Source organism: Squalius cephalus, assembly GCF_949319135.1.
Source record: "Squalius cephalus genome assembly, chromosome: 17".
NCBI lineage: Eukaryota > Metazoa > Chordata > Actinopteri > Cypriniformes > Leuciscidae > Squalius > Squalius cephalus.
The window spans coordinates 14,006,732-14,032,311 of record NC_137138.1 but is presented as its reverse complement, the minus strand read 5'-3'; the positions used below and the strand labels follow the sequence as shown (position 1 = coordinate 14,032,311).

The 25,580-nt window shown below is 38.1% G+C and overlaps 1 protein-coding gene across 1 annotated transcript in view; it reads left to right on the top strand.

Annotated features, from left to right (window-relative positions):
* Window positions 1–1,883: 1,883 nt before the first annotated feature.
* LOC307144304 (transmembrane protein 132C) overlaps window positions 1,884–25,580 on the top strand; it is a 130,239-nt gene continuing 106,542 nt past the window's right edge. The window contains exon 1 of the mRNA XM_079846571.1: window positions 1,884–2,795. Coding sequence (XP_079702697.1) covers window positions 2,747–2,795 — 49 coding nt within the window. The 5' untranslated portion in view covers window positions 1,884–2,746. The remainder of the gene's footprint in view (window positions 2,796–25,580) is intronic.

Below are 25,580 nucleotides of genomic sequence, written 5' to 3'. Positions count from 1 at the left end.
CCAGTTGAAACGTCTCCTCTGGAGAAAGGTCTTGCCCAGAGACTGATAAATGTTAATCACCTGACATGGGTCAAGGCAATCAACCTGATGAATACACTGAAATGACAGAGAAGATATGGCACTGAGTGCAAATGGAGAGAGTGTAAATGGGGTCAATACTCACTTAATTTCTTTGCAGTGGTACTCAATGTGAATGTTCTGTTTGTGTTAGCGGTTTGGTATGTTTTCTACTTCACAGTTTATTACAGGTGTCACATTGCAGCCAATTACAAAAGACTCTTTGTGAGCATGGTTGGAAAACTTTCAATACCCTGCCTAGAATTTGGCAAAGCAATTAATGTGTTTGCTAATTGGATGCCTGTGCATGTGGGTCTTCCTAAATGCCTCTTTCTTTCCAAATCAACACACATCTTCCCTCTGTGAACTGACAGTAATTGCTGACTTGAGCGGTAGGGGAGTCATCAGCTACTATTTCTGTCGATATCTCATTCAGCATGGTGTGAGTGAGTACAAGGTTAAAGCCAGACCCTCACAGTGGGCCACATTAAATTTCCAACCTGTAGGAAGAAAAGTGTGTTTGATGGACTATTCGGTTACACCAAGATGAGAATGATTGTAATACATTTTGATTCATTTTAGGATAGTAACTATAGTGTGCCAAAACATAATAATGTCAGTGGCAATCCTTTATGCTGGAATATTTAAAAACATATTTGAATGTTTAAACATGTTATTAATGTAATTTTAATGCATTTAGTGCTACGGAATGTTCCAACGAGTATTTTAGCAAAAGACAACCAATCACAAGCTGCCTCACCTCTTGCCTCATTAAACATGAACTTTGCACACACAGACAGAAACTTTCAAACTGTTTGGTCTCAGGTCTCCATCCTTTCTTGGCTAAGGGGAAACAATTCAAAATCTCGGACAGCGACGACATACGAGTTGAGTGACGAATAAACACAATTTTATTTATATGCACAACCATAGCGGATCTATGTGTCGACATTTCGACAACGCTTTAAAGCTTTAAAGTATTGTGATTGGGGGTAATATGGGTGTACCACGTGCATGTGAAACTTAATGTGGAGTAGGCCTATGTAACGAGCAAGGTAAATTTCTCTATAGAGACCATTAGAGAAATTATTATTATTATTATTAATAATAATAATAATAATAACAACAATTAATCCCCGATTTTCCTTAAGACGATACGTATTCGCCTACCTTAAATACAAAATATGATAGTTCCCAGTAAACACTTGTTACACACCAAATCTTGTAAAAAAAGAAAAAGAAAAAAGCGCCTTTTGCAGCACATTACGTCGCAACATCAGCATAATGCCATGCCACGCATGGGAAAATCTTAAGGACACGAGTTTCACCGCTAGAGGGCACTGTAACGCTTGTTGAAGCAAACGCAGTACAATAGGGTCCAATCACTCACAAACTACATCAACACCTGCATCATCACTCTTATTATAATATAACCATAACTCACTGCAATGGGATAGAATCATTTGTTAAATATACTTATAATACCCTCCATCTTTAGGACCAAGGCTCCTCCGTTCCGCAAATTTTAGACATTGGCCATATTGATCGATTCATCTACTCCAGATTAACCAATCACAACAGGTGTATTAAAGTAGTTATTTCTTTGTTTGCAATGCATGCATCCACACGTAGCCTAGGCTACACATCGCTAGCAAACTATTCATAACAGTTCGAAAGAAGTTGACTCGTTCATCTTATTTTATTGTAGGCTGCATTATATTTTGAAGTTTAAATTGAAATTCTAAAGCCGCCCTCCCAGTTCAGCAGTATTTGCCAGTCAGAGAGAGAGAGAGAGAGAGAGAGAGAGAGAGAGTGTGTGTATTTCATGACTCACTGTGCTTGTCGCTGCGGAACCCAAAGAGCAGACGAAAGCACAAGGAATATCCACTGTGGACTTCATGGGTGAGAGAAAGAAGGAGCATTTTCACGGAATGATTTTTATTATTTCTTGCCATACATTGTTGAAGTTTATGACTTGCTTTTCGGCATCAAAACTGTGACGGGCGATACATGCACCGACAGGAGGACTACAATTTCATTTCTTAAAGTGTATTAATAACTGTGGAAGCTCGGAGTATATATTGCCGTCATATTTTCTAAATGAGGACTTGTTTATGTAAAAGCACCTAATTGGTTATTAATTACTGACATTCTCTTTTAAAAGTGACTTTATTCGTTAACGCGTGGACACCTCGCGCCTCCTGGAATTACAGTGGATTTTTTTTACATCATAACGAAACGTTGCCGAGCCTCACAAGCGATGTTCAACTTTCCTTTGAGATTCTCCACCACACAACTGTGTGAACTGAGGCTTATTTAGACGGATCACACATTCGCGACCACCGTACTGCTGTTAACGACAGACACTTGTAGCACTGCACTACAAATTTGGGACTTTTCAAGGGATATATTTTTAGTGTTTAATGTGCTCCTCAGACACTTCAGAAGACATTTAAAACCCACGAAACAGATCATGGCTGTCAAGATGTCAACATCTAGTAAGTGCACCTCAGGAGAGACTCGTGTCGAGATGCTCTGAGGAGGAAACATCTAACCGATACTCTGTTTCTTGCTTGTAAAGAGATGAAGGCTGTGTGTACCGTCCTGTAGACCTTAAGGAAGATTTGTGGGTGGGAAAAAACTGACCCGTTCCCTTCTCCTTCCCCGACCAACTTCAGAGGAACTGAAGATGCTGCGTCTCAGCCTAGCTGGGCTCGTATTGTTCATGCTTTGCAGAGGTGAGTCTGTCAGAGCGCATCAGCAGTAACAGGTGAAGACCTGCATGCATGCTGGATCCGTGTCTTTTATTTTCCAAGCTAATTTCTTTCATCACCATATAAATGGTAATAAATGCACCAGCTCAGATATTCATCACATACAATAGCGTAAAAGGTGCTACTTCATGGTGTGTGAATCAATATGATTACAGATTGCTAGAGGTGCTCTTGACATGTTATTGATGACCGGTTATAAAGCAGTTGAAGGTGGGTTCCAAATGACCATGGTTAAATGTGCTGAATATACAATTACCATATGATTTTTTGAACTAGAAGAGTGATGCAAAACTAATAATACTGTTCAGAAATTAAGAATACCCTGCATAGACACACTTCACAAACACTTTAGCACCTATCCATTTGTTTTTACATTACAGTTTGTCTTCCTTTAGGGATTTGAGCATTTGAAAATTCTTGAATCATTTACTCACCTCATGTTATTCCACACCTGTATTACTTTCATTCTTCTGTAAAACACAATATAAGATATATATAAAAATGTTTTGATTCATACAATGTAAGTCAGCTTTCCTCCAAATAACTCATATAGGTTTGGAATGACTCAAGGGTGAGTAAACGACAATTTTATTTTTGTGTTAACTATTCCTTTAAATAAGTTTTGTCATTGAGACTAGTTTGTTCTAACCTGTTTTTTTCCCTGAAACTGTTACATGTGTTAACCTGTTTATATAATCCTTGAGTGTAGTGTAGTTAGAGAGACTTGTCATGCTCGCCAGTCGCCAGAACTACTTAAGTTATAATAAATACAGAAATCAATATATTTGAGTTTCCAGAATCGTCAGAGTGAGGCAAGCAGCTGTTTATACTGCATCATGATTAGATGAACTAGCTCTTCCTGAACCCTCATTTAGAACTCCATTACTCTTCTAGAAGAGATGATTCAGGTCAAAAGGGCAGGAAAATGTCACATATAATCACACATAAAAATTGTTTAATGCGTTCAGTGAGAGGATAGATGAATTTCCTTGGACATTATCATTGCTTTTCTCAAAATTAAAAGGGTGAATCATTTTTCTGAGAGAATGAATCACTCTAATTCTCATGAGTGTGTATTTCCCATGTCGTGTACACTCTGTGCATTGGGTTTGATTTGTCTGGCACGCCGAACAGGCTTGACAAACGCGGCACTGACTATGCCAACATCATTCAAATGCGCTTTAGGTTAGATGCTCAGTCTTGTTCAGGTCACAAAATCAAACAGAGAAGTATATAAAACAACAAGACGTTGATGCCGAAAGAACAAGAGGGTTCACATCATTAATTTAGCAAAAAGCACTTTGAGCTATTATGAGAAACTTTATGAGGATCATAACATAGAGATGGAGGCCATAAACATGGAATCCTGAGAAAGTTGAAGTCATTACAGTGATTGGTCCACTTTAGATCAATGCATGGTCATTAGATCCAATGAGAAGCTTAAAAAAATAGACTATAATCTTTATTTTTTCTATTAACTGGCTAGGAACCTCACAGAGGCACCTGTTGTGGTGCCAGTGGAAGGCAATGAGACGGTGAAACAATAGTGGGTCCCCTGTGAGCCCATGCTGAAGTGCCAGCATCATTACCACGCACACTCACACAAACAACAAGACTATTAAGTGTGATTACAAGAGCTGTCTTTCTCGGTCTCACTGATCTTTGGCTATGGAGAGAGCGAGAGAGGGGCTGTAATCACCTTCCTCATAATTCAGGGTGGCTGCCAGCAGCCGTATGCTGCTTCCTGCTCGACATCAATAAAAATAAACTGTTTTGTTGAACACGGTCCAAATAAATAAGTGTCAATCTGACAACCTCGGCTCGAGGACGGCAATTTAGACCTCCAAAATGATTAGATGGAGTATTATAATCATTGCCATCAACGTCTATGTTGATACATTTTTTGAGAAAATTCTTGACATTCTTGAAAACCTCTAATTTAGTTATTTCGTATGCGTATGCTTTGCAGGCAAAATAAGATGTTGGTTCTGTATTAAAACCTGGATTTTATTTCACAGAGCATTGCATTGAATAGATAGCAAAGATCAGATATGCACCATATGTTAATACACAAGTCATGTGAATGAAAAGTCCAACCAACACGATGCGAAAAAAATGTTGAGTGTAAATATAAAGGTGTGGTCACATTTACCGTAGCTCTGCAAAATTTCTTGGGCAAAATCCAATCATTTCAACAGAAATCCACATGATTGAGAGTTTCATGTAAGGGCGAAAAAAGTTCCACGTGCAGCTTTCGCTCATGTTCAAGTCGTTCAACATAAAGCTGCTTGGTTTGAAATGTACTTCTGTGTGAGTGGTGCTTCATGCATCGCTACATTGACAAACTACTTTTTTCTGACAAATTTAATTAATGTGCCTGCACCTTTATTCATTCTATTCTTTAAAAAATTGGTTAATCTAAATGATATACCATTTTGCCCAATATTTGTGTTTGCTATGTGTTTTTATGCTTATTAGAGTATTGGGACCTTAATAAACACGCCAACTCTATTGAAATCAGTTCTGAATCAAGTCTGGTGCACATTTCGCATGAGGAATGCTATTGGTATGGTACTTTTTTATCAGTATCCATTTTAGTTAGGATGCTGAATTAGAAGGCAGCAATAGGTAATAGGCAGCAAGGCAGTTCACTCGATTCCAGTGGGGGTTGCAAAAGAGAACTATGCACTGTAATGTTTGATTCTGAACCATTTTCCTTTCACGCTGCCGGTTGGGGTTTCCTGTGGCACTAAACAAGATATTTCTATTCTAATCTCTGGAGATACAACAACAGATGTTTGTGTTCTTCAGAACACAATTTACAGTTTGCATTATATTAAATCAGAGTTTAGCTTTGGCCATAACTTCCAATTTGTGCGGTTTGACTAAGGAGAACATTTGTGGCAACCTTGCAAAAAATATCTGCCCCCCCCCCCCCAAACTCTCATGTGAACGAAAACACGATGGCTTGCATCTAGCGGTGTAAAGCAGCAGAAAAATGCATACATTATCATGAAAGCCAGAGCAGACTCCCGCCAGCTTGCTGTTAGCAGTGGGAGTATCTCACGCGCCTCCCCAGAATAGGGCTGAGAGTGCTGGGCTCATGCAACGAGCACACATCACTACTACAAGACAATATCAGAGCCAGAGAGATGGGTGCAACTCAGTAGGTGGTCTGGACACATTAGCTAACAGAGCATTAGTCAAACAACTCACCCAGCAAGAAGGAGTGAGGGATCAGATCACACCTCTTCCTCCCCCTGACAGCTTCGTTCTCTCTCGCTTCTCGCATGATTCTCGCTTCTTTTTCCAAGTGTCTTGTTGCATGAGGGTCTTGGCGATCGTTGTGCTGTTGATGGGATGACAAACATCTCAGCAGCCTTAAAGGGTACATAATTACTTAGACAGAGAGCCCCTAGCATTGGCATTTGGAATGGAATGAATTGATGCAAATGATGCATCTTAAAAAATAATAATAATAATTGAAAATAATTTAGCATGAGAGTAAAATGAGCGCTGAGCGCTTCAGGGTTCCTGTTAGAGAAGTTTCTAGTCATGCAGGTGATGATGAACTTTTAATGATTGCTCAGCAATGCTCAAAGACAGTTTCTGAAATTAATAAACAGAATATGAAATGAATCACTGAATCACAGCATGTAAAAACACAGGACTGAATATTACCTATCATTGTCTGTATGTAAACAAACACTATCACTATCACTAAATTCTTATAGCTGCAAATTTTAACAGGAAAACTAAACTTTTCAACCCAAATGTTGACAAAGCTTTACAAATCCTTATTTGAAAAAATAAAAAAATTTAAAAGCCTTGAAATTTGAATGTTTATAGGCATATAGATGGATGGATTATAGATAGATAGATAGATAGATACCTGTAGATAGATAGATAGATAGATAGATAGATAGATAGAAAGATAGATAGAGACGGACAGACAGACAGACAGACAGACAGAAAGTGAGAAGTTAACATGTCCAGTAATGGGTTATAGAATTTGAAATGTTTTCTTTTGGGAATTAAGGAAAGATATTTTTAAAAGCAGTTCTCATCCTCAGTAAGAGGCTTATCAAAAATCTCCCCAATCAGACGATACATTTCAAAAGAAGAAACCACTTTTAAAGTTCGGCTGCAATTACATGTCTGGCCTCAGATGTCAAAAATATTGACTATGACTACTGCAAAGATAATTGTAAAACCAATATGTTCAAAAATGTTTTTTTGAACAAAATCAAACCATCCAAGTTTTCTCATGGTTCTAAGCCATTTGCCAATTTTCGGCAACGTGGCCTCAGGGAAATTAATTGTGCCTAAGGCTTCTCCAATTTCAGCTGTAGGATTGAGATTTTTCTCTTTCAACTTTTAGAAGTCATTCGCCCCCAAAATGGATAATCCTCTGCAAACTGAATTCAGGAATAAAATGTTTAGACCCTTTTAGAGACGTCAGTTGCCGTAAACGGTGATCATTTTGCAATCCATTTATTATGGTAATAGCAACAGGAGTTTCAAAGCACTTTCAGCTGAATTCTCATGCAATTTCTACATCCATTCAAATTTTAGAAAATGCTCAAGGTACAGAGCTATTTGATTCAGATTTTTTCCTGCCCACCTTTAACTTAAGATAATCTGTCATCTCAGCACTCTTTTCAACCTGTGAAATATAAAAATAAATAATTTTATATCCTGCTTAAAATGAATTATGACAAGTAATTAAGTGCAAGCAGGTTGTTACATGTACACAACCAAAGCTCGGTGAGAATATTATATTTCCACTTTTCTTACAGATGTACTGCAATTAAGCTCACCATATGGAATTGATACATCTAACTCAACATTCTATGAATTTAATTCAAAATCAAATGTCATGTCTCAATTTGCATGCTTGTGCACTATTCTATTGGCATTTAGTGGAAGTGTGTTCACACTGAAAATTCCAAATAGAAAAAGTCCAGATAATGCGCTTAATTAACTGAAGTGTGGAATGTTGGACACACAGCGGTGGGTGGGGAGAGATATCAGACTAAATAACCGTATAAAATTCATACACTACAGGTTGAGAACTTAGTGCATAAGTACATAGTGTATAAGAGCACAGTATGGTGCTTCATTTTGGACACAACTAAAGTGTGTGTTTTCATCAAACTGCATTTTTAAAGTCTCTTTTTTTTTTGTAACTGAAGCTCAAGCTCTGAATTTATGATTTGACATGGATAAGTATAGTCTAGCAATTATCTTTACACTATTATCCTCTCTCTCCCAATGTTTCTGTATTAAGTTAACACTTGTGCCAGCAGGGGGGCAGGGAAACTTGCTGACCTCTGCTTCATTTACATTATTATTTGCCAAAGCATGGTCTCTGCTCCTTGATAAGATCATTCTAGCTTCCCCTCTTCTCATCTTGCATCCTACTCTGACTCTCCTTTTTGCCCTTCACCTCGCTTTCAGATTTAATTAACAGCACTAAGCAGGGTTCACTTGGGTTCAGGCAGCCTAAATCTAAATGGAAGCGAATTGCTTCTCTACTTCTGTGCTTCCTCCACCTTCAACTCCTATATTACAGCCCACAGATAAAGCAACACCCTCCATACTCATCTCATATGGCACCAACTAGGCAATTACCTTTCCCAGCTGCTCCCCTCTGGTTCCTCCTGGTTAGTGTACCATGGTTCCCTTTTCAAAGTCAATCTTTAATCCGAAATAGGCACCAAGATCGGAGTGTTACTCCAATACGACCAATCATTTTTTTCAGTGTTGGGGAATCTATTTTAAAACTTTAGCTTGTGAACCTACTCGTAGTATACAGTCATGATACAAAAAAGTAAAGAAAAATCCAAACAAAAAGTAGCAAAATTTATTTAAGGGCAATTTATTTATTTTATTTTTGTGCAGATAATATATGTAATTTAATCAGAGCAGTATTTCGTCTTAAAAATTTAATTTGTCTTTTTGCATTAAACTTGGGATTTGGGTGGCTGGATTAAACTTGAAAAAATAACATAAATGTATAATGTATGCATATATTACACACATATATTAGTTGAAATAATTCTATATTTTTATATATATATATATGTATATATGTATATGTATGTATATGTTTATGCATGTATATGTTTATATAACACAAGCTAAGCTAATTAAAAAACAACTACTGTCGCACTTCTGAAAAGTTATTGCCTCACTCTTTTTAGTTAACTGCTCACAGACACTGATTTCTCCTGTTCTTGCAGTGCTATGAAGTCTGGCTTCCGTGAGCCTTTCAATGTAATACATTCAATTTTTAATACAGGATTTAATACATCAAACTTTTTTCTTTTTTCATCAAACTCCCTGGTTCTCTTACCCACCCAGCAAAAAATGGGTATTTCTCTGCAGCACCATCTCTGTATTCAGACAACCTCATTAAACCCTACACTATCACTGGAGAACCCTCAGAACCATCACTAAGCATCGGGCTGGTGCCGCCACTGGTCTGCTTTAAAGTGTACCGATAAATCCGATTTTAAAAGGCCCACATGGGGAACCGGAGACCAGGCCAAAGCCTGCAGATTAAAATTGAGCTGTAAAATCACTTTGTTTCACTGTGGGCTGCCATGGGTTTTGGCTCCACGCAGTACATTTGCTGTAGGTAATTGGGCTCTCTCCGCCACTGTATGTAATCTCCATAAACACAGTGCTTTTGCCCCTCAGGACGAAGGCGGGTCTTTTTTGTTGTTGCTGGAGGAGAAGGTGCTGTGTCTCTATGCAGGGCTAACTGATGTGGAGGACAGTCTGCTTTGCTTGATTGCCTCTCTTGTATTTGATTGTGCGGTATGAAGTGGCTTTTTGGCTTAATTGCTATAGAGTTAGCTGAGCTTGTTTTTTCCTGCGTTGAAGTCAAATTTTTTAGACCTGAAAGGAAAAGGGAAACTACAACTTTCCTTCACAACTCAGGCTCCTGTGCAGTTCCTTTCACTCGTTTGCTATGATTTTTACATTATTGAGTATCACAATTGAAAGAATGATGAGATAGATTTTGTTTAAGGGTCTCAAAACAGCTCTGTTAGTTTAAAAAAACTTGTTTCAGCATCGACATGAAGAGCATTCAGCATGCCACAGAAAAAAAAGGCTGAACTGAATTTGAGCTTTCATCGATTTTACTACCTTTGCAAGTGAGAAAAACAGCGTAAATTCCATTTGAATTAAACGGAAAGCTACGTTTTTTTTTGTTACAGGTTGTATCGAATTTAATTATTTTGCACGTCTAAGAGAATCATTACCCTCCCTTCTCATTCTGTTGTTATAGATTTCTTATCAACTTTTACATGCTAATCTGATTAATATGCCAAATGAAATTTGCATTTGGTGCAGATTGACCATCCATGTTATGAGCCTCTTAATTAAGATGAATGTGATAATCTAATAATCTTATAAATTATATGGATTTGGCATGTTAATCAAAACAAGGAGTTTTTTTTTTTCTTTACTGCCTGTTATTCTCCACTGGCATTTGTTTCTGTAATTTCAAGGTGGGAAAGTAGATTAGATATTTGACTACCAGCTAGAATTTTATGGCATGATATAAAGCTAACCTCAGGTGCAGTTTAGTAATATTTTCCCTTATTAAAAATGTTTTGCATGCAACAAAATTAATCATATTTCTGACAAATATGTTTAAAATGATGGACACTCACATGAGATCGAGACTCTAGGCAAATCTGTGGTCTAGAAGAAGCAGTTTTTTTTTGTTTCTTCTTGGTTGGGATGATGTAATCACATGACTAGCTGGCAGTGGCCTCTTGAAATTATACTAATAAATTTGTTATTTACTACAATTTATATTAAATGGGTTCAATTAACAATATACCAACAAAAAATATACTCATTAAAGACACCGGATTAACCATATAGAGGGAGTTGTTGAGTTGAACAGCCCAGCACAAAATCAGCGCTAATCTGAACATTAGTGTTGCGAAGAAAAGAGCTAACAATTTTACTTAAAGGTACACTATGTAACGTTTGGCCCTCTAGCGGTTAAAAAACAGAACCGCATGTTGTAGAAGACCATTGGGTCTCATTCACTAAGCATGCGTACGTATAAATTTGTGCGTGAAATCTACGCACTAACGTTTTATTCTAAATTTACGACAAAATGTAGGAACAACTTTTTATATTACATTATATTCAGGGTTTGACCGTCACTCACTACGCAACAAATAACGGCGCGCGATTGTTCGTTTGCATTGAAGCAATAGCGAAGATTAAAAAGCATTTGGTTAACAGAAAAGACATTGTTATTTTCCAACATCCTACAATTTTAGCAGACCCTGGCTTATCCTGAGACCACAGGTTTGTTTTGTTCCGCGTGGTGTTTGATGTGCATTGTACTGTATTGATCTGTCCACCTAAAATACATTTTTTGGTGAAAAGGATGAGAATGGCTGGATGGCAGGACGATGTGTCAGGGCAAGGGAAACTCCTTAACTGTTAAAAGGACAAGATATTGCAGCGGATCGACTTTCAAACGGATTTTTACGAATATAGGACTGACCTGATGGAAAATGCTATATCTACTGTTCAGGCAACGATACACTAGCATACTTGATCTTTCACAATACTCTACTCTATAGATCTTATGCGCCAGAGAAACGAGGGCGCCGCCATCTTCAGAATATTGTCTTTTAACTTCCGTTTTTGCGGTCGCTCTGTATATTTCTATGGTATTGCTGTTCAGGAGAAATTAGCTTTTGAAGTGAATTTACTTAATGTAAAGTTAACGAAAGTTATCATGAGGACTGTAATGTTCAAAGCAGATGACTTTACAAATGTCAGTCGACCGGGAAGATTTTAAAACGAGCCGTTCATTAATAAACACGCAAAATCGCTGTGAAAATACAGACCGGAAGTCAAAAGACAACGAGCGCAACGCTGAAAAGGGGCGGGGCTACATAAGGTCTATAAGCTTCAATGAACATTATCAATGATAACTATGTTTACTAGTGAGTAAACTAGTGAGGCGCGTGCGAACAATACTAATGAGAACTAAGAGTGGTTGCTAGGGGTGTTGTGTAGTGATACAGAGTGATAGATTGGTATATAAAATTAATAGATAATAGTTATAAATAAAAGTTATCTGCGTGCACGCGCATGTCCCGATTAATCATAATCCCCAGCTGATCCTTAAAGGCATAGTTCATAGTTCATCCAAATTTCTGTCATCATTAACTTGGCTTCAAGTTGTTCCAAACCTTGTACGAATTTCTTTCTTCTACTGAACACTACTGATATTTTGAAGAATGTCGATAACCAAACAGTTGATGGTCCTTTTTGACTTCCATATAGCATTTCCCCCCACCGTAAGTTACTGGGGCCCATCAACGGTTTGGTTACCCATATTCTTCAAAATATATTTTGTGTTCAGCATAAGAAAGAAATTAATACAGGTTTGGAACAGTGTAAATGATTATTCATTTCTCTCGTCTGTCTGCGGTTTATTTCAGAACGCTCTGAAGAAATAAAAAAAAGTTTTTTCAACAGCGCCAAGCAAACGGTATTTAAATAAAAAATCATAATATTATAATAGACAAAGCAGCAGCATAATGCATCCATACATTTTAATATATGATAATATACAATCTAAGAGCATGAATAATAGCCAGACAAAAATAAACAAAACATATCTACTATGGGGATATCACGTCAAGCACGAGCCCAGTAGGCCTATAATGATAAATCCTCTGGCGAGCGAGAGTACAGTATACTAACTAACCTGATAACATTTCCCTCAAAATATTTCAGCAACCACGTCGTGTCTTGTTTTCTCGCGCCTGTTTAGAATCAGAACAAGCAATGATCACTTTTGTGAGTCAGTTCTTTTCCACGATTCAATCAAACGTGTTATCGGTTCAAGATCAGTCTGAATCGTTCCGAGTCTTTCCTAATCGCTTGGTGCAGTTTCTCACTGCGTAAAACAATAACGCTATACTTTTTAACAGAGAAAAAAAGAGCACTGGATTATGTGGACCTATAACCATTCGGAACAAACAGCATAAGCACCCTATCGCGATGAAAAAGGTAAATCAACAACTGCACGTGCACCTTTCCAATGACGTAGGTAAAGATATTTTCCGATTGAAACATAGCATTAACACAAAAACACTAAATGTACCATCCATGGCATTACCATATGTTGTTTGGTGTACCATCATGTAAATGAATATGTTAATATCCTAATAACCTTGTATTTCGAAACCATAGTTCAACTTAAATCTATTAGTTAGCTTCTTCTTTTTGACAGGGGATTTGGAGATTCTTCTGAAATGTATTCAGTGGTTTACATATTTCTTCAGAAGATGGGCTCTTTTTGTTTTATTTTTATTTTGAATACATTTTTTTGGAGTGTTTATTTCTGTTCATAGCCATTCAGATTCCCATACCATGCACTTTGCATATTTTCCCAGCATTCATGTTAATGTAGGTTTAAATTGCTTTCTATTTTAGCACTATTTTTTTTTTGTGGAATTTGCTTAATGGAGCATTACTGGCATGGATTTAAAATGCTGTAGTACTTGTTATAAAGAAAATATTTAGATTATCAATAATCTCAATTGTTGATTGTTTGTTACACTACAGATGAATTGACAGCAATGGATAGGAGCTAAACACTGAGTACACCTTGCAGCGTCCTCTTGATGATGAATGGTGATAGCTGGCATGCTGTTGACATTTCGAATCGGCGCAGACATTGAACGCGTGTCTGTTTTGTTTTGTGAAGACATCTACACCGACTCTGTTAGCAGTGAAAAGGCCACTGAAGGCATTGAAATGGATCAGACAGCCCGAGAGTGGAGCATGAGGAGGGAGGAAAAACTGAAAGGTAGTCCCGGAGGGACCAGGGCCCATTGCAGTGGCCCCCACAGTGAGGAAAGGATTGAAAGGATCCAGCTCAGGAAACTGTGACTCAAAGTGTGAGGAAATGCACCATGAGTGAGTGCTGTCAGAATCAGGCAGGGAATTACAGACTCATGGAGCATAACTCTAAACACAACTCAGTATTACAGAGTCCCATAGTGTGGGACTTGTGTTAATAAGGTCTTAGCAAATGATTGAGCATTATTATCACTGATTACAGTTTTCACGCTCTCGGGTTGGTGAGTTTCAAGGCCCGTCAGTAAGTTGTTAATGGTGCCGAGCAACGGCTGTCAACACAAGAGAAAGAACAGCTGTGAGACGCCATTAGAGGTTTCTGACATGGTGACGGAGAACATCTAGTTTCCTTATTGTTGTGCAGCTTGTGTGTGTTATACGTGCCATTGATTTTTCCCCACAAAGAAATCTGTGTCAGGCTTACAATTTTCCTCTGCCAGAATGATATAAAGTATTTTGGATACTGAACAACCATGTCAGCATATGATAGTTAAGGGTTGATAGTTTAGTTAGTCTTTTTGTTTTACCACATTGAGGACGGTGGAAAACAGATGAACTTTTATATCCCAGATGTGAAAAATAAGCTTGTCCTTATTCCTTACCCAGAGATCGATTGTTACGAGTGCTTTTGCTGATATCTGAATGAAAATAAACAAGCAAGCGAACAAACCAAAAACAAACAGCAGAAACAATTAAACACAATTGTAACGCCAAACAAAACACAGGCATTTTTTCATCTCTCTGTAATTATATTTCAATCATGCAAATGAGTCAGTTTTGGTAGTTAGGGGGTTGCTCGTGTGTGTAATTGAAAACGGGAATATTGTCTCGCATCAAAATCTCAGCAAATGCATTTTCTGGCTCCTAATCAGAGCAACCACCATGAGCAGCTTGGGCTCAATCGCAACTCAATCTTTGCTGAATTGAATCGTTTTATCTTAATTAACTGTGTAGAATCCATCCAGGTCTCAAGCTCGCCAATTTCAGCCCCCTGCATACAGCAAATTCTACTCCCCCCCCCACCACCACCTTTTTAATAAACATGTCTCAGGCTCTCTGGGATATCGACTCGAGGCAGTGATCGACTGATGGACAGCAGCACGGTCCAGTGTATAAGCTCTATCTAAAATACATTATCTTCTCCTGTCAGCTGAAGGGATGGAAACCACAGGGCTGTTTTCCTTTACTGCATCGTGTACCTTTCAGAAAGGCTGTACATCGAAATTCCTTTCAGGCAGAACACATTGCATTGCTTTTCTCTCGAAATACGGGCCTATCCAACCTGCACAGGTGAACACCGGTTTGTTTTTCAAACTTCGAATATTTATTTTTCAAGTTCACGAAAGGAAAGATTTGGATAGATAGAATAACCCAGATATTTCTTTACTCATCCCATGTTATAGAAGTCTTCGTGAAGACGACATAATATATTTTCTTACTGTTCGGACTTTTTAAAACTTTTGTTTTGTTTGCTGCTTTTATGTCCTTCTTTTTCATTCACTCTCAGTACCATCTAAAAGTGGAAACTATAAAACTATAAACTAAAATAACAAATTCAAGTTTATTGTCTTGTAACCAGTTGGACAAAAAGCTACAAAATCAGTCACGAGGAGCAAAATATGATGTAACAATAGGCATTAGATTTCCTCCCAAGTGCCCAGGATTATTTTCTTGATAATGATTGCCAATTATAATAATCGTGTTTTTAGAATGTCTCTGGTTGCAAATGCATGCCACCCTTATAATTACTATTTAATCACTGTTAGATATACTGTTCAAATAGAACTGGTGGGAGCATTTGTATTCTACAGTTGATCACATTGTTTTTACTTGATTTGTTCTGTGCATTAGGTAGTTCATTATGGAACCGTTTGTTTGCTGTCAATGCAGATAAGTGACTGTAAGATCAGTCAGTATCTGCCAGATTGCTCTGACACTGCCATACAAAACAAGTCAGCATTTGTGCATTGAGTATACAGTATTTGTGTTTGTGAGGCGGGGGTAAATACTTTGGCTGGTAACTGAAATGTTGCAGGTTATTAACCATCACAATTGTCCATATCACCTTTTAATGTTGCACAATTTGAATGCATTTTATACTATCCCAGATAGAGCTGTAATACTCCTACTCTGAAACATGTTACGTTTTTAGTAATAAATAATAAATAATACATTCCATATATGAAAAGTAACAGTTTATTTGATTGATTTTTATTCATTTGCATATTCCTGGTTTTATTAATCAAGTCAAGTCATCTTTATTTATATAGCGCTTTATACAATACAGATTATTATTAATAGGCGTTCTTTTTTATCTTAAATTGTTTTTAAAATAAAGTTAACCATGAATCATAACTGCAAACAGGTTTTACACATGCATTTTGATGCGCATGTATACATACACAGTCAGGGACTGAGAAGTGTTAGTGATTGCGATGGCCTGTGCAAACCTCTCACACAAGCTTTAAGGGTTCCATCTTTGAGCTGAAAAGGCTTCATCAGACATCCACTCCACAATGTCTTCTTGGCTGAACCTGTGAGTTGGGTGTGCGGATGTGAGCATGTGACGATACTTTTGTGAATCTCTGACACAAGAATCATTTAGCCCAACTACTCACCAGTGCTGCAGGCCAGAATCTTCAGTACGGCAGCATGCTCCTTTCATTTTTAATGGTCTCAGATCAGCCAACGAGCACACGAGGAAAGAGAACTTCAGAACATCTTATGAATCAAAAGCTGCTGGCTCTAGAGGCTTGTGCATCTCTTGATGCTGGCAGAGTAACTTCAGTTATTTGAAGCTCCGTTGGGCCATCTGGATTCATTCCTGCACTTCAATCACCCCTAAATGAAAGACGATGTATGCAATTAGCCAAGCAGACGGTAGTTGCAAATGGTTGACTTTGGCTTCTGGCTCACTACTCTGACATCCTGTAAATGATGACTGGAGGTGATTGGGGAAATGTGACAGTGGCTGTGGATTTGGCTGGAGCTCATGGATGTTTGTGTATGTGTGCGAAGTGTTGAGCTGTTCTGTTCAAAGCATGATTTTGATACAAACTGATATCTAGAAAACATGGATGTGTGTACTACCCAGAGGAAGATTCTGTTCCTCTTTCATAGCTCAGAATGCTTAGAGTTCTCAGTTATGTTTCTTTGAAATACTCTGTATCAAATGTTTCTCCTAAAATTTCTTGGCAAGATTCAACGATAATGATGACGACCTGCTGGCCAGGTGCCAGAGTGAGAGAATTTTGGGCCAGATATAAGAACTGTCACTTGCCCTTTTGGGTCAGCGCTGCGTTGAATTCGACATTTTGATGCAAATCCTGCTGATTAGTCACCTAGATAATGTTATCTACCAGGATGACATAGATGAGGTTTTGCAGATAGCATAAAAGAGGCTTGTGATAGTCTTGATAGCAGCATATTTAAGAATATGTTGAAAACTTTAAATCATTAATGTTTGGCAACGAATGCCCCCCTTTTTTTTAGGCAAAAGTGTGTTTATGAATTTACGCAAGTACATTATAGCTGTGATTTTAATCTTGTTGCACTTTTTTGTATAAAGAAAAAAAAATGTTTGCAAATACACCTTAACATGTAGTGAAAACATATTTCTAGAAATTCTGAAAATACATTATAAAGCAAAATTATTTTGTGGTTGGGCCAGTGAAAATGTTGGTAGGGCAAAAAAAACAACAAGCGTAGCGGGTCACGTTAGTCAAGCTCGCGTCAGCTGACTTCTCAGCTGATCCACGTCTACCTATAGAAATATGATGCCTATCACTATTAATATATAAGCTCCTTCAGTATTATCAATAGCTATCGCTTTGCTCATTAACTAATTACCCTCCTCCATCCCCAGCTCCTCCTCTCGTCAGTCAGGATTTGTCATTCTGATTCCCCCTGAATCAGATTAAAATGATCTAATATCTGCAATACATTCATGTTGGTTCTGTTCTGTTTACCCTAAGGGGGGTTATTGCTGCTCTCCCTGCTCTTATCCATGCTAGGCTGCATGGATGCACAGGGAGTTCTTGCCCAGAACAGAACCATACCGCCAATCCAAACTGTATGCTAATTGTCAATCGTATTTGACGATAGTGGTCCTGACAGAAAAGAAGTTTGCATTCATATTGAGATCTCCGAGAACTTTTTTGAGTGCAGTTTGGTATCTTGGCAAATCTGATCACAGTCTGATACATTGTGAGTATCTCTTTCGAAAAGAGGAAAAACATGTTTTTTCTCGGGATAAATATCTGAGAGGCAGAAGTCTTAATTTAAGCTCTATTTAATCTCATTGCTGAGCTCACATTTGCGATTCTTCTTTTCTCACGGTACATATTTAGCGCATAGTAGCGAGACTAGATGCAAGTATTTTCATAAGAAGCCACTTAAGGTGCAGTGGATATGAGCTGTTTCTGGTTGATGTGTGTGTTAGATGTGTGGCAGCAGCACACAGTTTGAAGGTGCTGTGGATCACTGCAGTAGTGCTTTGGTCTTTGCTGTCTTGCTGTACTTTTTTAAGAAGCAAGCATGTGACATGTAGTTACCCACACAGATACAGAGTGGGAGGTTATATTTGTATGTTGTTTATGCCACCCCATCTGTGAAAACAGCATGTTTTGTGTAAGTGAGCATATGTGCGTTTGCAAATGTGTACACTATACTATTCAAAAGTTTGGGATAAGTATGATTAAAATATTTTGTGAAAGAAGTGTCTTTGTTCTCACGAAGGCTGCATTTATTTGGTCAAAAAAACAGTTAAAGTGGTAATATTGTGAAATATTATTACAATTTAAAATAACTTTTATATTTTATTCTAAGGGACAGTTCGGTATTTATGGAAAGGACCACCGGAGGAAAATAAGGGAGGGTCATGTCTTTTTATTCTTTGTTGAGGGGAGGGTCATCCAACTTTTTTTAGTCTAGGGGGAGGGTCACCCAACTTTTATATTCATGAAAACAGCAACATTTCAAAGTGGCTTGTTTGCTGCATATATTTTACATGTAGCTCCATGTTGCTCTCGCGGTATCAGCCCCCCATCTATATCAGATGGGTCTGACCCAACAAAAATCCAGTTTGGCGCTGTTTGACAGTGCGCGCAGACTTCAGTACGCGCTCAGAAAAAGTGCATCATGTCAGAACAGAACGCCAATGAAATGTTTACCTGGCAAAGCTTTAAAGCACGAGCAAATAATGAACTTTTGTGATTGCGAATAAGTGCAGTGTCCTGTGAGTGTAACTCTACCGCTGCATTAACATGTGATGTGAATGTACGTCGAGTTTTACAGTTGGGACTGAGGCGCCAGAACTGCAGCTGATAGAATGTGCGCTGTTGCACGATACTACCATATTTTGTTTCCACAATAATGTTAGAGAGTAAATATACTGAAATTTCCGCCATAGCAGTGGAGTGTGATGTGTAAGATGTAGGGCTACCACATCTTTAAATTACTATTAGTATTATTTAAGTTAACATAATAAAATACGTAGACCTACACCAAAAAACTAGTTGAGGATAAATTCGTTAAAATTCCAGCGTTATGGACGTGACATTTGCAGTCAAAACTTGAAATATAAATTCGCAGAAAATGCATTTAATACCAATATATTGAAACGTCTGTTAATACATCCATACTCCCTTAATAAAGGAGTCAAGACATTAGAAAAATATCAGTCTACACATGCGTTTTATATTTAATATGAGGGAAATACACATGACGTGACACAAAAAATCTTTAACTTTCAGGTGGCAAAATATTTTTTAGTAATTCTATGAATTACACTGCGCAAACCAAAAGATGTATACCCACCGGATGAAGAAGGGTCGGCCACCACAGAACATAAAATATTCGTTTTATTTTATTTTTCGTGTTCGCATTTATGTGAAAAAAACAAACAAAACAAAAAACAATGTTAAGGGCGTGACATGACTTCTCCAGTTCTCCATTACGGACATGACTGCTCTGAAAGCGACTTTAAAAAAATCACAGAGACCTCAAACAGAAAGCACAAAGCCTGTCTTTTAAAGTGAATTTCGTTTTTTATTAATTGTATCTTAATTTTAATAAATGTTTCATCAACCAATTGCCTGGATTTAATAAATAAGAAGAAATACGATACGATACTAATATAGTAGAAAATAGATAATCATGACACGGAGGCGCCGGCGAGTGAACTGGACTCTTCTCTCATAAATGAACCGAAACTCAGCGTAAGGTAGGCTACTTGCCTCACAGACCTGAGAAATATATAGAAAGCTTGAAATGTCTACTTTTAAACAGAACAATTCAAAACGAAAGAAAACAGACTGCTCTCTTATGTAATCCGTATGAAATGTGCATTTCTCTCTGGTGCGTTCTGCGAAGATCACGATGCATCGTCAACTTCTTTGCAGTCGACACAGAAAACACTTGTTTATTAATAAACAATTAAAATGTCTCCTTGCTATATTTGACATATTCATAATCATTACTTTTGCTGGTTCTTTGTGACAGCTTTTAGATGCTTTATTGGCAGCGCTACCCACATGTTGAACGCGTCACACGCATCAGCACCGAAAACAGGATTTTTTTCTAATCTAAAATCTAAAATCGTGATACGAACCGAATCGTAGGTGTGGTCTATCATTACAGCCCTAGTAAGATGAGAAAGCAAGAGTTTATGGTTGTAAAAAAAACAAACAATGGCTATCTGAACATCTTTGCCAAGCGCAACAGAAGTAGGCTAATCAATAAATTATCGGGGAGGGTCATGCCTTTTTTCACAATCATTTTGGAGGGTCATAGAAAAATGTATTGCTGGCGAAGGGAGGGTCATGTATTTTTTGACTACAGATCTCAAAACTCCTCCGGTGGCCCCTTAAATAAAAAACGAACAGTCCCTAATTTATTTATGTGATTGCAAAGATGAATTTTCAGGCATCATTACTCCAGTCTTCAGTCACATAATCCTTCAGAAATCATTCTTCAGTAATTTGGTGGTCAAGAAACATTTTATATTGTCAATGTTAAAAACAGTTGTGCTGCTAATATTTTTTTGTGGAAAACGTGATTTTTTTTCAGGATTCTTTAATGAATGAAAAGTTAAAAAGTGTAACATTAACTGGTTTTGAGTCCCACGGAGGAGCTCCAGAAGGATAAAAGGAGGAGTGACGATTGAGAAGTCCCAGGCCTGGGACTTTTTGTTGTTGTTTTGTTTTAGTTTATGAGGCAGTCGTCCATGAGTTTCAAATTGAATTCTCTTTGCTTCTTGCACTGGAATGGTTTAAAATCACTTGAATGTGTAACACATGCAAATGATAAACTTTCTCTCTTTACGTAAGGGATAATGTATAGCGAGGCGGTTGTTAAAGCGAATAACAACCCCGACAGGCTGAACGGGTCTTGAATCAGCCTGAAGGGGTTGTTATTCGCTATAACAACCGCCACGCTATACATTATCCCGCTTATTACATGGCTACCTACAAAATAAATAAATAATTTGACACAAAATATTGATTTAAAAAGGAGTTTATTGATTTAAAAACTATTGTATTGCTTCCGCTAAAGAAAATAGTCCGTTCTGCGTCCATAGCAACGCTCTGTTTTTCATGGCAACGGTCTGTTACACTTCGGCTCGCAGCGGTCTGTTATCAAGAAATAACAGACCGCATTCTACATTGGAATTCAACCAAGCCATGTAATAAGATGGTTTAACGTTGCAAGTAATCTGCAAATCACATGCGTGCCGAACCTTTGGGCCTGGTCGGTACGGATCAGCTACGATCTTTTACACCCTTAATTTGCCTGTTACTGAAAAAGCTGCAATGTTTTGAAAAGACAGGAGAAAAAAATCCTGAAAAATGTTAGTGGTGTCACTACTAACTCCCCAACAATGCATGCTGACAGCATATACTTGCAGTACACCGTGTCTGTGGTTGTGTTATATTGAGGGAGAACATCCCCAACATGTTCTTAGCATTAGAACTGGGATCAGTCAGAGCTGTCATCCTTGTGCCAGAGAGGCATCGGCTCCTATAATTCTCTGTTGTATAGGCCCTGCAGCTCACACTAGTAGGGGAGGGTTCACACACAGATTTGCATGCTGCTCACACTGTGTTTGTGACAACAAACCCCAGCCACGGCAACACAGTCTCCTTCAAACCTATTACATCCCTCCTGGAGCTGCTGGCTGGCTGAAAAGAGCAGAGATGGCAAAGTCAGTGGTTGGAGGATGGAAAGAGAGGACCCAGCAGTTGGCCGGGATAATGGAGCCTCTTGTGGAATGGTGCGAGTGGCCACCAAGCAGAGAACAAAGGAGAAGGGGAAACTAGAAGTCCGCTGTTTGGTGGAGTCTCGCTGAGTTTGGTATGCAATCGCCATCAAAGTACCAGAAACTTTACGAATAGACAGTGCATCGACAAACCAAAATAATCTAAATGTTGAAGTTTGTTAACTTTTAAAAATCAAATCAAATGGTGTTTCTGGAGGTCAGGGTGCTTTAAAAACTATTATCTTGGTTATAAAGGATTTGACACTTTTTAATGGATTTGTTGCAGCAAAACCTCTTTTTGTCAGATCGATGTAAGCATAAACACAAAGAGGTTTTTGCAAGGTGTTATTTAGAACCGCTCATTAAATCGGAGTAGAGAGATTAATTGCGTGTTGTGTTTGGGTTGAGATGATAAGAGGCTTAGGTATTGATCCAATTCTTCAGACCTTTAAAGGATAAGTTGTGCCAAACCCCCATGATTTGGAGCCAGGGGAATAATGCAAACTGTCCACTGAAAGCCACTGAAAAGAGGAAGACAACAAAATCAAAATGGCTCGATACTTAGTTGTTACCATTTAGTAATCTACCACTGCTGCCATTCAGCATGCACTTTTATACAAAGCAATTCATTAGCGTATACTGTAGCCAACTTGGTGTTAAGTGGATCACCCGTTGCTGAATTTGAACCTGCAATCTTTTAATTACAAACCCAGAGTTTTTTTTTTTTTTACTTGCCTTTTGTTTCATTGTTTTCAGCCGTTTCAGCCAAAAAAAACATTACTTTTACAAGTAGTGAAGTAAACAGTCAGTTTTAAAGAAAGAAATATTTTATATTATTAAGAGTATTAATATTATAAATAAAAATATTAGTCTTATTATTTGATATATGCAAGGCCTAATTAGATTAATATTTTTACACACATCGGGGGCCCTATTTTAACGATCTGAAACGCAAGTGTCAAAGCGCAAGTAACTTTGTGGGCGGGTCTCGGCGCTGTTGCTATTTTCCCGGTGGGATAAATTACTCCTGCGCCCGGCGCAAATCTAAAAGGGGTTGGTCTGAAGTAGCTTCATTATTCATAGGTGTGGTTTGGGCGTAACGTGAAATAAACCAATCAGAGCATCATCTCACATTCCCTTTAAGAGCAGACGCGCTTTTTCCTTGGCGTATTGCTATTATAACGGCGGATTTGCCAGGCGCGCGCCAGGAGCGACGCCCTCGTCACGGCCGTAAAAGAGAGAGAAGTGACATTGGGGATGGAGAAACACACCCAAATTAGCTTCGGTTAAACAGGCATCTATCTATCTATCTATCTATCTATCTATCTATCTATCTATCTATCTATCTATCTATCTATCTATCTATCTATCTATCTATCTATCTATCTATCTATCTATCTATCTATCTATCGTTTGTAATAATATGATTTGCAAAAATGAAAACTGCTGCTTCTGTGTAGATTAGAGAATCAAAGTGTATGCGCGTTGTGCACGCTATACATTATGGTCAAGCATGCGCCCTTAAAATAGCATAATGAACAACGCGCAACTCGCCACTGACTTTAGACTAGGTTTTTTCTGGCCAGTGGCGCAATTGTTTTATGGAACAGTAAAATAGCACCAGGGATTGTTTGCGCCGGAACACGCCTCCTTTTTTTGCGCTGAACCGCCCAGGGAGCGCAAATTCATTCCCTAGTTTAGCGACGTGCTTCTGTGGAGGGAAAAGTCCGCTGTGCGCGGGTGCAAAATAGGAATGAAACATGCGTTGGTGTACAAAGTCAATTGCGCTGGGTGCAAGATAGGGCCCCGGATGTTTTTGCTCCACCGGTTCATATTAACTGAATTCAGAGCGTTCAAAAGCATGGGTATGATTTATTTATTTATTTGTTTCATTTTAACCAAATAATCATTTGGCATCCCTAGTCAGAGCCAGATGTGGTCAGCTACAGGTAGCAAGTGAAGTGAGACCAATAGGTGTGTGCTGTGGCACTCTTTGGCTGATGAAGACAGCAATCTGTTGCATTTTGGATAATCCGTAGTGGCTTAATCATAGGGCTGCACAATTTGAGGAAAAAAGTGTTTTCTGATAAAAATTAATAAAAGCTTTCTGATAAAATTGCGATTTTGAGGGGAAAAAAAATGTATATATATATATATATATATTTTAAAGAGCTCTAGGTTTGCTGTTGGCCTGCACCATTTGACCAAAAATTGTGTAATTACATATCAAAGTAATATAAATCAATAATTATTTTGTTTCAACAGAATAGTGGAGAAACAACAAGAAAATACAGGGTGACAAAAGAGAACAGCACTGCGTCCCCAATAGCAAAACAGCTCTATATATCTGTGCCACAGCTCCGATACCAACCCAGATCTTTACCCACTTGGTTACACCACCACCTTGAAATAAGACTGTGGTTCTGTGGATCAGCTCTTTTGTTATTTGTCTTATAAAGTCTTTTGATGGCAGATTGAATGGTTTGCTACCCCCTAGATTCTCACCACCTGAGCTACACAGGACTCAGTACTGGGCCCGGTGCAATTTTCCATTATCACATCACATGGTCTATCTCATCACTGACATGCCATCAACACTATATCTCATACCCAATTCCTGTCTCCTGCTCTGTTCTCGCCAAAACGATCTCAACTTGTCACTTGACATTTGAACTTGATGGCTACTCATCACCTCAGGCTCAGTCTCGACAAGACTAAATTCTTCCTCCCTCCTTTCCAGGACCTCACACAGATAATTCCCCTCCGTTTCGGTTGAAGGTCAAACAGTCATCACCTTGCTGTGGATGAAAAGCCTGGGAGTTGTTCCAGATGATTTTCACAGATCACACCGTGGTCGCTACTTCATGCTCCACAGCATTACGACTGTTTTCGTTAGTAAAACAGAAGGCTTTAGTTATCGCTTAAGTAGATTATGTCAGATCACTCCTTGGCTGCTCTGCTTGCACGTGCAGTAAAATCTGACAGGCACATTCAAAATACTGCTTGCTGAATGATTTGTTAGAAAATTCAGTATTCAGTGATCTAGGTGTGTTCATAACATATAAAAATCTAGTTTAAAAACTTCTTAGAAATGTACTCTTTTTACTCATGTTGGTTTCATATGGGTTTGAGAAAAATATATATACTTAAAAACATAATGAAAAATTCAATGATTCTTTTTATTTGTATCATGAATTATTTACTTTAATGCCCCTAAATATATCTAAATATATATTTTTTTTACAGAAATGAAAAACATGCGAATTGCTTATAATAGAAAAGGTGTATTCAAACATTGTATGCGTGAATTGCATTTTTAATGTACTTTTTGAATAATTTCATAGCGTCATGTCATTGACCCTGTTAACTTCACACTATGATCCAATAAGAAATCCCAGGCCGACTGCTGTTTAGTTTGAGTCAGGTCAGTAAGAAAACATTTTCCAGGAATATCAAATGTAAGGTAGAGCACTAGAGTTCAGTTCTGTTTTTGACTGTTGACTGGTTGTGTTAACTGTTGGACTCTCCTCCTGTATTTGTGCACGGCTCTCATCTTTAGTTCTGTGTGGGAG